This window comes from Empidonax traillii, unplaced genomic scaffold, assembly GCF_003031625.1.
Source record: "Empidonax traillii isolate 1590-97213 ecotype Southwest subspecies unplaced genomic scaffold, ASM303162v1 scaffold509:size578255, whole genome shotgun sequence".
Taxonomy (NCBI): domain Eukaryota; kingdom Metazoa; phylum Chordata; class Aves; order Passeriformes; family Tyrannidae; genus Empidonax; species Empidonax traillii.
The window spans coordinates 224545-238879 of record NW_020955702.1 but is presented as its reverse complement, the minus strand read 5'-3'; the positions used below and the strand labels follow the sequence as shown (position 1 = coordinate 238879).

At 35.0% G+C, this 14335-nt stretch overlaps 1 protein-coding gene across 1 annotated transcript in view; it reads right to left on the bottom strand.

Annotated features, from left to right (window-relative positions):
- MMP16 (matrix metallopeptidase 16) overlaps positions 1-14335 on the bottom strand; it is a 173951-nt gene that overhangs the window by 15414 nt on the left and 144202 nt on the right. The window contains exon 7 of the mRNA XM_027896672.1: positions 4884-5022. Within this exon, the coding sequence (XP_027752473.1) occupies positions 4884-5022 (139 nt within the window). The remainder of the gene's footprint in view (positions 1-4883; positions 5023-14335) is intronic.

Sequence of the window (14335 nt, the reverse complement as noted above, 5' to 3'; positions counted from 1 at the left end):
TTGCCAATTTCCATGACCGGACACAGAAGGCTTCAGATGTTAATGACCGTTTCAAATGCAATGATAAGAAAAGTCATGGATTTTGGACCTTATGAGTTGGTACTTACAGTGTGAACACAGATGGCATCCAGTGAATGATACTGAGCCAACTCATTTATATTTCAGAAGATCATTCAAAATGACAGCTGTTGCACAGCATTGAAAGGCATATGCTATGATGTATGCAGTGCCAATACCTTTCTCTGTGTCTCACAAGGAATAAAAGTAAAAGCAATTGTTGTGAATAGATCACTATCTGCCATACCCAAGGAGGCAAAAGTAACTATTAACAAGATCAGGTCATATCAAAATAAACCAGGGCTGAACACATACCATTATAAGAGACAACACCACTGAGCCAAGTATTTGTTACATATTCAGATATACTGAAATAGAAGGAAAGTGTAGATGAGGGAGCAGACTTAGGAAACTAAATTCTTCTTCATATAACTTCTTACTAAGAAGCAAATTCTCAGTAAAATGAGAAAAGGTAAATTTAACTGTATTTCAAGGAGACAGTAGGGCATTGAGAGCTCTAACATATGTGAGCAAGACCCATTGATGCTAACTAGAGGGAATTTTATTTATATTTGCTTTGGGAGACGTTTAGTCTGCTGTAACTGTGTTGATTGTTATTGAGAAGTACTGTATATAAGAAATCCAAATGTTCCATCTGGCTGACAGTTTTCACTTTAGTTTTTTGTTTGTTTGGGTCTTTTTAGGTGGCACATTGTTGGTTTTGTTGTTTTGGATTTCAGAAAAGTCAGAATGCAATATTAGGAGAAGTTAAAGCCAGAAATCAATGCAAAAAAAAGCACCCAACTATGTTGAGAATGAGCTAATTTTATTTCTAACTTATGTTTAGGTAACTTAAAATGTGTTACAAAGTAATGTTTGTTCGTATGCTTTCATATAGCTTATGTTCCACTCCCAACAGTTAACAATTGATACACTCCAATAATTGTAAGTACATTGGAAATAAAGAATATATGAAAAAACTAGAATAGTTAAATTATGATTCTTTTATGATTCTTTTTATGATTCTTATGCTTCTTCAGAGTCATAACCTATGCCGTTGGCAGAAACCACCACTGTATTTATTTTATAAAGTGGGTTTTTTAGGGTCTCATTGGTACGTTTGTTATTCTCACAGAGAATAAAGCACCATGTTTCATGAAGTCTGGTCAACCTTCAGAATGTTTCATCTCTCTGCTTTTATTCCCTAATGTAAGATTTAATATAATAAGAGGCAGATTGGTAAGAGCACAAACTGAGAATGAAGCATGTGATAAAAAAGAAAAAATGTCTTTGTTAAATATCATCACTGTAGCGAAACAATTGAGAAGGATGAACCATGTAATTATTTGAAGTCTCTCAACATCTACCTTTGACATTCTATAAAATTACTGGAAATAAAGGGTACCTGTGTTGCTATGCTTCACTTAAAAAAATGAATATTTACCGCTAAATATTCTTCAGACTATTTAACTGCCTATTGACTACTGCAAACAGTTATGTAGTTCCTAGTAACTGTATTTCTTCCTTTATAGAATTGGAATGATAAATAGTTGTGCTTCTGGGTTATCAGAAACTAAGTTTTTGTTCATATTATTTGCAATTATGATGTATATGTAGTGCAAGAAGTGTGTGGTATTTAATCACTGTATTACAGTGGTGAAATGAATTCTCAAAATTTTAAAGAATTATATGCAATTGCAGTTAGTCAAAATATTTAATATCTAATTCTGAAGTTGTTTTTTTTTTCCATTCACTCTTCCTCTAGTTTTGGTCTTTTAAGCAAGGATCAAATGTCCCTCTACTAGTACCCCCAAATTACTATCCATGCTTCCTTTTTTTCTCATTCTCTATTTCCCACATCAAGTTTCTGTCATTTCTCTGCTCCATGATTGACACTATAGTAAATCTATTTTTCAATATAAAACTGTCAGGTCACGGGGTAAGTGCAGTTGAAAGTTATGATGGAGGCACTATGAGTTTTACAGCAGCCTTCCTTCTATTGCTACATTTGGTTTACCATGATATTCAACAGCACAGATGGCTTGAAAATTTCATTTTTAGCATGATATAAATTCCCTCAGGTACACAGAATCAATTTTAGTATTCACGTTTTCTCATTTAAAAAAACCCCACAAACATATCTTTGTGGTGCCATCTTCTTATTAGCATTCAGCATAGACACTAGCAGTGAATAATAACAAGAATATAAACATCTGGTTTTTATAAGCAGCTATCCACCAGATTACTGTGTACTTTATGAGCATGGTCTGGTCTACTGGAGCCTGATGAGATCCATCTGGCAGAGAAAGGAAAGAGCATTTTTGTTCATAGGTTTGCCAAGCTGGTAAAGAGGGCTTTAAACTGAAGTTGTTGGTGGAGGGGAACCTAAATCCGTCCTGCTCCTACCAGTGTGATGGCAGTGTTAGCAAGAGATGTCCAGAGCCTGAAGAGGGATCACAGGTCAGCAGCAGAGTACCTGAAGAACAGCACAAAGGAATTTCAGCCACTCCAGTCAGTAAGTTGGTTTCATCTGGGGCACCAAATTACATGCCTCTACACAAACACACGTATCGTGGGGAATACGCAACAGGAGCTGGAGATGTGCACACACCTCTAGGGCTGGGATCTTGTTGGCATCACCGAGACATGGTGGGATGGCTCTTATGACTGGAGTATTGGAATGGAAGGCTACAGGCTCTTTAGGAAGGACAGGTAGAGAGAAGGTGGGGGTGTCATGTCAATGGCCAAGTTGAGTGTGTGGAGCTCTGCCTGGAATAGATGGGGAGCTGGTCCAGAGCTTATGGGTCAGCATTAAAGGGAGGGCAGGAACAGGTGACATTATAGTGTGGGTCAGAAGAGTGCATGGTGGCATTAATCCAGTACAAGTTCTCTGTTTTCATTCATTCCATCTTTTCTATTTTATTTTCTGAATAATGGATGTAAATACTGGCTTAGGTACGTGCTTTTTTAACACATCTGTATGCCAGACTTCAGATTTAAAGCTCATTCTAGAACTTACTTATTTTGACCAGTTTTAGATTGGTAAAGCACATTAATTGCATCTTAGCAACAATCAACTTTTCTATTTCTAGCACCTTTGGGACAAGGACAGGTACTGTTTTCCAAGGAAGAACTTTTGTGAGGGAATGAAAGAAACAAGACAATGATTGCTTACCTACAGTCTATTTACATAGACTTCTGTAATCATGTTCCACAAGGTAGATCCTTGGTTACCCTGAGATCCTTGGTTAACAGGTATTTTCAACCATAAAAAAGACTCAGATGAACTTTATGCTTCTATGGCAGCGGACATACATGAATTACACTGATGGACAAACACCACCAGTTAGATATTGCAAATCATGAAGAAGTGACAAAGAAGAAAAAATTCTTTAAAATATTGCACAAGGAAATTTGAGGACTTGACTTTGGCAAACAAAGGGGCAATACCAACATCATTGGAAAAATAACAGAAGAAACTTTGAAAAAAAATCATATGGAAAAATACCTGCAGCAGAAAATCCAAGTATCATAGAATCATAGAATAGACTGGGTTGGAAAAGACCTCCAAGATCATCAAGTCCAACCCCTGATCCAACTCCAATTACTATAGCATGGCACTAAGGGCCACATCCAATCTCTTTTTATAAACCTCCAGGGATGGTGAATACACCTGTCTGGGTAGGCCGTTCCAATGCCTATATATCATATGATATTGGGAAGAAAGCATAAAACTAGGTGGTCTGAAATCAGATAACATAAGCTGGGGATGATGAGGAAGGAAAACACGATATTCTGACAATCCTGCTGCTTTTCTTTGCTGTAATTAATCTTGGTTTAATTTCCCGGGTAGAAAATAGAGAAGTTCCCTCCTCCTTCTGTTGTTTGTTATCTATAACCTACGGACTACTGAGTCCACCCATTCCTCTAAGACCTAACAGGAGCCAGTCAGCACTGGGCAAATAGTCAAATAATGATAAAACATATTTCAAATTCACTTGGAAGGAAAGGAAAGAAGGTATAATAAGCTTGATCATTTCTGTCTGGAGCTCAGGTAATGGATCCCAACATTATCAAGGCAGATGTCTGGAATGCACAGGGTAGTTCCTTTGCTCTATGTAGCACTGGCGAGCAAAGGAATATCTACCGACTCATATTTATATCCTTCATGTCCTAAAGACCCAAAAATCAAGAGGAAGGATGAAGGTACCTTGATCATGATTTTAGTCTTACCAATGACAAATGTCTGGAGCAAAACCATGAACAGAATGATTAGCAAATTCAATTCATAACTACTATTTTCTGGAGTTTATGCTTCTTCAAAAATACTAAATACACATCTAGGAAAAAGATAATAATTTTCCCCACCTGAAAATTCTAACACCACAGTTCATAGATGAAACAAACACAGTGCAGTACAGTGAGATATATATATAGCAGAGTTGCCATTTAAATATATGAGAAGTTCATTTGTTAAAAGGAAGAAAAGCAAAGAAAACCACAAAGAAAATTAATAATGGAAATGTGTTCATTGATGCTTCCTAACCCACATTTTTCAAAAAGGATTTCATAGCATTGCTATGTCTTGTATTTATACTTCCAAATTTTTACTGAATATGTAAGAGCAAATAATCTGATACTTTGAAGGATAATCATAAATTAAACATGTAGTTGCCAAATAAGAAAATGTAACTCATATACTCTTCATTTAGCTACCAATTTGCAACAAGATCTACAGATCATTAGCAAAAATAATCAAGATACGTTTCAAGAAATCATCACAGTCAAAAGGGTTATACAAAATTTTACCTTTTTTTCTTTCTTACCTTTAAAGAAGACGAAATTCCCCTCACTGTTTTCATAAACTGCATCAATGCTGGGAGGCAGTCCCCTCCAGAAGTAGGTAATCTGCATGGGGTATCCATCCATCACCCTGTTGTTTCTGACCCGCCAAAACCACTGATCCTGGAAACCAAATAGACATCTCTTACTACATTTATATGTCTTCAGATGCTGCCTTGAAAATACTGAACAGTCTATCCTAGCATTTTTAGAGCATGACCTTTAGTTGTTTGCACAACCATATTGTGTTTGCATTCGTGTCACATCCACGCATTACAAATGTGTCAGAACTAGTTGTTCCCTGAGGTGGGAACAAGCTACACATGTGAATTGTGTGTTTGCTGTAGATAGCCTTTGGCAGAACATACAGAGTGCTGTATGAAATGACGTAACTTTCTCAATTTCACTCCTATAAGGAGCCCAATTTAAAATTTGTTGTCTGACTACAAGTGCTTTAAACTGAACCATAAGCACACGTGTATGCTTAATATAATGGGACTACAGACAGGCTTAGAAGATCAAAAATTCTGCAGGAAAATTTTTTTGCAATGGCTGCTAACAGTGAAACCTTGATAGATATATGTGTAACATTACTACATCAGTCCAATAAGAACTACAATTTGGTGTCAGTTTTACTGCAGTGAAGATTAACAGTCTTTCTTTGTGGTATTAAATATAATGGCTAATATTACAGCCATATATATATGTATGTGTGTGTGTGTGTATATATATATACACATAATAGGTGCTAAATCCAGTGTATGACACAGTAGGTGGTTATCAACAGATACTGTTGTACCTCTTCAAGTTTTATAACAGCAACTGTTTTACCTCATTCTGCTATTCTGTCAGATATTTGTCATGGTTTTACATGGCAGTTCTGCCTGTATAGGGCAACTTGCCAAGCAAGAGAGATTCTCACAGGAATCGGCACAGCTTAGAGAGAAGATGAATACTCTGCAGGAGCAGGCTTATGATGAACTGTATTCGTCATCTTTCTAAACCTGAGATGATCACATCTCTCTTTAATGGTTTACCTTTCCAATGACTTAAAAATTAATGAATTTCCACTAAAAGTATTATCCATACAAATATAAACCAGCTCAATATATAAACAAAAATACATCTCAATCATCTACATAAATGAGTCTAAAATTGAAAGTATTGCTTTGAGTGCCAGATTTCTGAGAAATTTACTGTTAAAAAGTTCAAATAGTTACACAACCTGAAGGAAATATTATACTGGAAAATTGCAATTGTCTGGAAATAATACTAATAAAAATTCTCACATTTTTTCATGTCTAGGTGTTTTGTTGCTAGTACAATGCAGTTGCACTATTCTCATCCAATTATATCCCTGTTTTCAGCTTCCATTTTTATTTTATTAAAAAATTTATTATAATATTCGAGGAAGGCCAACAAGACAATCGCTCAGGATTAATTGATTAAATTTCAGTAAGAGATCTGTCAAAAGGATGGGAATACAACTTAAAGATACAAGTATTTAGAAACTGAAGCATGTGTTCTGAATACTGAAACAGATAATGCCCATCTCTGTTATTTTTTAATACAGTTTGTAGATAAGACATTTGGAAGTACTTTTTCGTTGAAACAGCAAAAAATGTTTAAAACCAATTTTCAGGTCAGATTTTTTTGGCATCATCAATCTGGGAATGATTGCGAGAGGAATGATGTAATGATAAGCCTCGGTAGGCCAAACAATCCTTTTTGCTCCCCAAATTTCTATAAAGCTCTCAGAAGCCAGTGTTTTCTCTGAGACTGATCTCAGAAATCAGTCTTTTTTTTTTTTTTTAAATGCACAAACATGTAGCAAGCTGCATTGATTTGAAATTGCAGAATTTGTGTTACCTGCTACTATCTTTAGTGCAATAGAATACTTTAAGCTTGTCTTTCTTTACTCCCAGACAGACAACCCTTTTTGTTTATCTGAATTTGGTTGCAGAAGCACATCTTTGAAAACAATGTTTAGTTAAAGGAAGGAACATACCCATCTCTCTTAGAATGTCCTCTTACTCAGAAGGACATTGATCAAGTTGTGGGTAAAAACCAAGCAAGATATTTAAAGCTGAGCAAAGGCTAACTACTTTGCTGAGTACAAAAGGACATAAGTACATGAATAATTGCTTCATTGAACAAAGGTCATAAATGAAATGTCCAGGCTTTCAGGAGTTTCCTGAGATAGCATACATACTCTGGAAAATCTGGATATTGCTGCTATTGACAAAGCTTATAACATTCCAGATTGGCTAATGAATCTCAACATTCAGCTATTAAACCAAAGCAGAAACTGCAAATCATATTTATTTGTTATAAGGGAAGGATTTCTTTAGTTCTAATGAGACAAATAATCTTCTTTTTTAATCAGACTTAAGTTACACTGTTAAATATTCGATCAATTTCATTGATTGTTTTGGTTTGGCTTGATTTGGTTGTTTTTAAGGGGAAGAAAAGAAATAAAACAAACAAACAAAACAAAAACCAAACTTTAAATAGTCATTCAGTAGTTCACAAACTTTCACATTTTAAGATAGAGATGGCTGGAGCAGCAAGTAGTCATTTTGGTTAGTGCAATACTGCATTGGTGATTGGCTAGTACCATCCCATCATGGCAATCTTGGGTAAAACACCAAAGTGTCAATGGAATGACCTTAGTAAAGAGACTAATCATGCATTCTGGAAAGAAATAGACTCTGTAATGAACACAGATTTCACAGTGCAACAAAACCTGTAAAATCAAGTCAACGAATATATTTTTCTTGAGAATGAGTTATGTTTCAGTGTTAGTGATTTGTGGAGTACATTTGCATGATTTCATTTTGATAACAAGACCAATAAAATTATATTCTGCAGATTTGGTATTGAGTTGTGTGTCAAACTGTATTTCATACTTAATATTGTTGATTTGCAGTATAATAATGAAAATATTCTTATTTCTTAATTTTGCTCAAATTCCTTAGCAAACCAGTAATTTTCCCAGCTACACAATTAAAATCTTTACAATAATATAATTATGGCAAAGCTGGATTCATGCACCATTGCTCCATGAATTTGTTTTAAAATGTGTATATATGTGTATATCTACATATGGTAATTTTAATGCTACGCATCCATAATCTTTCAACAAGAAATAATTCAAGGTATCTGACAAGAAATTAATTCAGCAGGGTATTAACTGCATAAACACATCCATCCTAGACTGGCACAGGCCTTTTCATATGAGACTGATTATAGAAGATACCCAATCTTTCCTATAGTTATTTTACAGATACTTCCAACAGAATGGCACCTAAAATGATATCATGAAAAACCAGAAATCTTCAAAATACTTTTTTTTTTAATATGTACCTTGTTAATTCCCAAATTCTACAAAGAAATGAGGCTACTAATTCTGCACTAATACTACTGGATTAGTGCTCAGTGAGTTATGTAAGTGGAAATGTCTTGACCAGATTTATATGTCTACAATGTACAAATCTGTTTAGAAATGAACCAGTGAACCTGGCATAACGAAGCTCCCTCACTGAAACATTCTGAGGTAAGAGTCACTTGGTTGCTTATTTCTCTACACTGATTATAAAGGAAACCTAGAAACCTGGCTCCTGTTTAGATGTCTGCAAAGTACAAAGTGGAAATCCAAATGCAAGCAAAATAAACACTGTTTGATGTCTGCTTTTTTTCTCCTAGGTTCAACCTGTCATAATGCAAAAAACATAAAATCAAGAAGATGATCACATAGAGCCAGATCAGGGTCCATCTAGGCCTGTATCCCACCTCCAGTGGAGTCACTAGCAAGTGACTACAGATAAGACTTCATCCCTGAAGTGATCAAGCACTTGGACTAAATGACTGTTGTAGGTTCTTTCCAATTGCATTACTCTACACTACTCTACAGTATCCTGTGACAATAAAAAAAAAAAAAGACAATGCAACGACACCTCTCTGATACACTCTCCCAGTTTCCCATCACTTGTGGTTCAGGGACCTCTTGAACCAAAGGCATTAATTTTGTGATTGATAGAACTTAATGGGCTTTAACTCCTTTGGGCTCTTTCCTAAACACATGCTAAGTTAGAGCATCCCCAGCTATCTGCAGAAATGTGTATAACAATGTAACAACACAGTGTGAAAAGCCATAAGCAATCAGGAACAGCTACAGCTGCTCACTGATGCTCAACCTTCATTCACCTTATTGCTTTTTCTTTATCACCAAGAACAGTAGCACTTTAACTGCAAGACCTAAGTCACGGTCTTTGTTGCTTTATATCAAAAACACCTTGTAGATTAAATCCTTCTGCTTATTTTCAGGAAAACTTTCTACACTGTAACACATCTGGCCAATATTAAGGGCAGTGGATCTGTGGCTTGAAAGATCTTCCTGGGCCACCACCTTTAATATCTAAATATTCCATTTTGAAGCATAATTGTGAACATAACATACCATGTTCTCTGTTCTACAGGATGGAATCCTGTAGACTCCTTATTTTCCTGATCTATTTACCTGACACAGCAATAATCATGAACAATGGGGTATTGCTTTTCAGTAAGAACCCTACAGGTTTCCACAAAACTAAAGTTCTCTAAATTTATAATTTTAGCATTTTTATGATCTCATTTAAACCGGCAGAAGTTGGCACATGATTTGTCAATAGATGTAATTTCAGAGAATCAGCAGATATCTGAAAATGTCTGAGGGCAGAAGTGAAAGTTTGGACCATTTAGTGAAGGTAGGTATTGGCAGAGGTTGATGGAATAATTTGATTGTGTAAATTCAATTTTCTTGGCTGACTTTCGTATCAACATACTGGACTCAACCGTTTTAGACTGCCATAGTTCAAACTCTGGAACTCAAGAAACTCCAACATGTGGTTGTAAAGCATGACAAGGATCTTTCTGAAGTATCAGATGGGATAGGCTCTGCTTACAGAAAGAATGTGTCATTTCAGCACATATAAGTAAATATATTTTATTTATCTTAAAGAAAGTTATAGTTACCAGAAATTTTATTATCTGCATTTTGTTAAACAGGTACAATTACTGTAAACATGTTTTCACACAAAGTTTACTATTATTGAAATTCAAAAGAGGTATAGTCCAAGAGAAAAGAAAAGTTCTTTCACACTTTAAGTAAATAGCTTGAAACAGCTTCTCTGGTAAAACACTTCTCAGTGTATTTGTTTTTGTTGAATAAACACTATTTTGTCTTTTTTGAAAAACTTCGCCTTTCCCACAATGTTGGTTAAATATACTTTTTGTTATTTTCTTTCCCCAAAAGATTAACTACTGCAGACAGGTTGAACGCATGACTTGTCAAATGCACTCCAATTCAAAGCCTGGCAAACAGCTACATTGAATGCATAGCTTTTAGTTTCTTTCCTTCCCGGCTCACCAATGATGCTTTGTAAGCATCTGTAGTTAACCAATTGCTTAAAAAATATGGATTACTCCTGTGCTGCTGGAATATGGCATAATAATGGATCATTAAATATTATGACTATAGACATACTAAGCAAATTGAACTGGGACAACTATTCCCTGTTCAAAAAGCAGAACTGAAAAAAAAAAGTGACCAAAAATCAACATTTAATTTAAAAGAGAGAAATATATCTAAGAACCAGAAAATGGGCATTGAGTAAGGAGAGACTGTAAGCTGTTTCAGAAGGATGGATAAAAAGTAATGGATATGGATATGATGGATAAAGGGTAATAGTAGAATGAAGAAGTAGAAGCAGTCACTCAAATTGAATGTTTTGAAATTTTATTTAGAAGAAAAGATACTTCTGAGAAAAAAAAGACAATAAGGCTTTTTAGAGAAAACAAACTGAAACAAGATTATGTATAAATCATTTTGCACTGTCAATAAATGTTTTAGGTATTTTTTTCTATGCATATGAAGGGATTAAAATATTGTATATTGTATGTAATCAAAGCAAATACCTTCCTCAAAAAAGCACTTCTTTATTAACAGCTCAGAGAATCTTGAACAGCAGAGTTACAGTCAAAGAATCTGGCTCATAATGTATAATTTTCATATTTTGTTGTTAGATAAAGTCTCCTCCTACTCTTAGAATATATGACTTTTTCATGAAGATTGTGTAAATTATTTTTCATGTTGCATTCTATGAATGTTTAAATCTGTACTCCTATAAAAAATTGACTTAAATTTCAGCATTTATTCTCAGCTTAAGGAACAGCTTTCAAGTTCCTTAAGGGACACAACTAATGTGTATGAGAATTGAAAACAATCTCCAGGTATTTTGATCCAACCATAATACACAAACCAGAGGAGTTTTTAGTGCAAAATTAATGGAGCTTTCTTCTTTGAGCACTTCATTTTCTCTTGTATCTCTGTATCAACATTAAAACATTAATTTGCTACAAATTGTCTGGAGCTCTTACCTTTATTTTATACCTAATGAACTCTATCTACAATTCTGTAATGACATGTGGCACTCTGACTCAAAGGATCCAATGATACCCAATATAAACAGAAAGATTGCCTATCTGATAGACATTCTAAAAAATCTAAAAAGAGGGAGAAAGAAGAAAAAAATCAGAAACCTTTAAGGTGGTAACTTTTGTAACTACCCAGAGATGAAGGCAGGAAAAGATTTAGGGCAGATAATGAGAGGCGTGCAAAACAAGGAAAAATTGAAACTGTAAATAATATTTTGACTACTATCATAAAAATGTGTGTGAACATGCAGTAGTTTGTGAAATGCCCTTGCATTGTACACTAAAAATTTATGTGTGAATTTCTCTCTGACTTGATGTTAAAGTGTATATATACATATAGTTCTGCTAAAAACATTCCCTTGACAAGAAGATACAGTCCAGGGGATTTAAGTACAGAAAAATATTAGCACAACTCAGCTATGAGAAGGATTGCTGAAATAATTTTTTTTCTGTTTTGCTTTTTTTTTTTCTCCAATGTAGTATTTGCAATGAAATATATAGATTAACCCTACTTCAGTTCATACTTAATTCCACAGCAGAAAACAATTGACTCTATTTATGTTGGAATCAGACATTAAATAGCTGCTACCCATTTAGCTCATTTTAGGAAACAATTAACTAGACTATTCTATACACACATGGAATACTTTAGCTCAGCTTATTATTAAACTGATTGACATTAGGAACAAACAAAGCTGCTTTAAAACTAAAAAGGTCTGTTATCCATTCATTAACAGATGGAAGTACAATGAATTGAAGATGACTTATTTGAACTTATAGGAACGATTCATCTTTCTTAATGTGTTTGAGACAACAGTATGGTCCTAACAGGATAAAAATGTGGTCTAAGAGCAACTGTGAGAGGTCAGAGCATTTAACACTGCACAGAAAAGCCTCGGCACTTTCTTGTTGAGATTCTGAACCTCCTGGTAATCTCATCCCTGGAAATGAGACCATCCCACTGGATTCCAAACAGAGTTGAAAAACATCACCAAATGCTTGTTCTGTTGCTCCCTTACTTTTCCAAGCAAAGAATTTACTTCCTTGATGCAATTTATAAAGCACTGTTAATTACCATTTGTTGTTGGTACCTAATCAGACACTGAAGCACTCCTGCAGACAAATTAAAACTGTTGTTTGTTATGAACTTATTTTTTTCTTTAATAACATGTTAAGGATAACTAACACCACGAACAACAGAACTAACTGCTGTGACTCAGCACAGGAGTAAGTGAAAATGGCAAATGGCAAATGAAAATGGCAAACTTATCCCATTGTTGTTTATGGTAAGTGCTAAACTGAGCCTGCTTTAAAGAATATGCCTTCAGTTAAGCTGAAGTTCCCCGGTGTAAATATATTTTCAAGAGGAAAAACTATTAAGTGATTTTTTTCTAGGAAATCTTTGCTAAGGTCTAGCATTTTTTTTCCATTATGTGTTCTTATTTGCTGTTCCATATTACTGACGAATTAAAGTGATGTCAAGTAATTTATTCATGGTCAATAAAATGGCACTGTTTATATTAAAATCTGCCTTCTTGAAATTTTATTCTGAGCCCTAACTATTGGCCTCTTTCGCTCATTTGAGATGTGTGTAAAACTGTTTTTCATCTCCCATGCTGAAATCTATAGCCAAGCTTCTTTTGAAAAACCTAAAGTAATCCAGAAATTAGATTTCAAAGATTATGGAAATATGAAAAAAAACCCAAACATTTATTATTCCAGAGGACTCAAAGGGTTATGATGTTCCATAGGCACTCTGACTCTTTTCACAAGAGAAGACTCTTATTTTCCTCCCTAATTTATAAATTGCTGTACAGATGTCCTCCATGGACCGCATATACAACAAAATTGCAATGCGCAGTCTTGCTTATCTGATGTCTGGGTTATGCACCAGAAAAACAGGATGTATCAAGAGGAACTATGACAGAAGATGGAGCAAAAATACCTCCTTTACATTCAACACCAAATTCTAAAATGTGGTCAATTAGTCAAAATATTTGCCATCCCTCTGAAACCCCTCCTGGCTTTTGTAGTAATTTCAATAAAGTACTACCAGCTGCAGTTGAATATTCCCACTTTCAGTGCTGCACAATGACAGATCCGAGATGCAGAGTTTCTCCTCCTATATTTTGTCTTTTTTTTTTTTTCCCTTTTCCTATATTTTCCTTTTTCTCTGATGCATACTTTGGCCATTTGTTCAGGGTCCCAGTGCTGGCAGAGGGAGGTGCAGAGCAGCCTCCATGAAGAGAGGCCGGGGCTGACCTGAGTCTGACTCCTCCAGGGCATAGCTGAGCCCCTCAGCTAAGCTGACGTCTCTGTGATAACATGTTTAAGAAAGGGCAAAAGCGTGGCTCCCTACTCAGAGGGGTTTTTTAATATCCAAACCAGTTTTGTGATAAGTAGTAGATTTGAGGTATTTCTGATCTTTTTTTCCCAATACACAAATACTGCATGTCTGACAACAAGCTATAGAAGAATTCTGAAGTTGCTCAACAAACTTTCAATAGCACTCATTCATTTTTTAAACTAGATTCTGAAAATCACTCTTTTGTGCAACATTTTTCTCATTCGAGGGACAACATTCATTGTTCAGCTATCTGACATTCATGTTATTTCGTCTAAAATCATCCACACAGAAAGAAGATAAAACTATTGATATTTTTGGAATCATAGAATCATAGAATCATTATGGTTGGAAAAGACCTCTAAGATCATCAAGACCAACTTTTGAAAGAATATCACCATGCCCAGTAAATCATATAATGAAAATATGTGTGAAGTCTCTTTTGGATACTGTGTGTTGAAATCTTCCTAAATATCATGACTATTGCAAGGCAAACATGAAAATAGTGCATTAAACTGTGAACTTACATTACCTCTTCCTAAACAACATAAAATATTCAGCCAAGTACTTCATACTATATGACTACCATTTCAAGAGCACTTGGCTCTTCCTGGAAAA